The sequence below is a fragment of the Neomonachus schauinslandi genome, chromosome 9, assembly GCF_002201575.2.
Source record: "Neomonachus schauinslandi chromosome 9, ASM220157v2, whole genome shotgun sequence".
Taxonomy (NCBI): Eukaryota; Metazoa; Chordata; class Mammalia; order Carnivora; family Phocidae; genus Neomonachus; species Neomonachus schauinslandi.
In genome coordinates, this window is record NC_058411.1 from 439,021 (window position 1) to 439,573 (window position 553).

Genomic DNA, 553 nt, shown 5'->3' on the forward strand with positions numbered 1-553 from the left:
CGGGACCCGCCGGACGCACTTCCTGCAGGCGTGGCCACGGCCGGCGGGTGGAGGGGTGCGTGGGCAGGGCTGGCGGGGAGGGCTGGTGGCTCGGTCCCTTCCACCGCTTCGGGGAGGTGTAATTTACACGCCACACATTCAAAATTCTCCCGTGCGGTTCGCCGGCTTTAACCAATGCGCAGGGCTCTGCAGCCCGTCCCTGGTGCCCGAGCGCCGTCCGTGCGGGCCATCTCGCGCGCGCACCGTAGACACGCGGCCGCGCTGCGCGCCCGGCTTCCTTCACGCGCCGGGACGTCCGTGCGCACTGCCGGGCTCTGAGACCGCCGCCGCCAGACTGCTCTGCCAGTGGCCGCGCCGAGGCGGCTGCGGAAGGAGCGGCTCAGCGTGCAGCTCAGCCAGGCCGGGGGGCCCGCGCCGGAGTCCGGGTGTGGGCTTGGGGTGCGGAGGGGGCCGCCCGCACCCCGCGGGAGCCCCTGGCGCGCCGGCCGGGCCGGGCTTCGCGGAGGCCGAGGGGCTCCCGCGCGGGTCGGTGGCGCCCGGCTGCGCTGCGCTC

At 76.3% G+C, this 553-nt stretch overlaps 1 protein-coding gene across 1 annotated transcript in view; it reads right to left on the reverse strand.

The window, feature by feature from the left end:
* Positions 1-553, reverse strand: part of TMEM121 (transmembrane protein 121) — a 3,975-nt gene that overhangs the window by 427 nt on the left and 2,995 nt on the right. Inside the window, exon 3 of the mRNA XM_044918030.1 lies at positions 244-363. Within this exon, the coding sequence (XP_044773965.1) occupies positions 244-363 (120 nt within the window). The remainder of the gene's footprint in view (positions 1-243; positions 364-553) is intronic.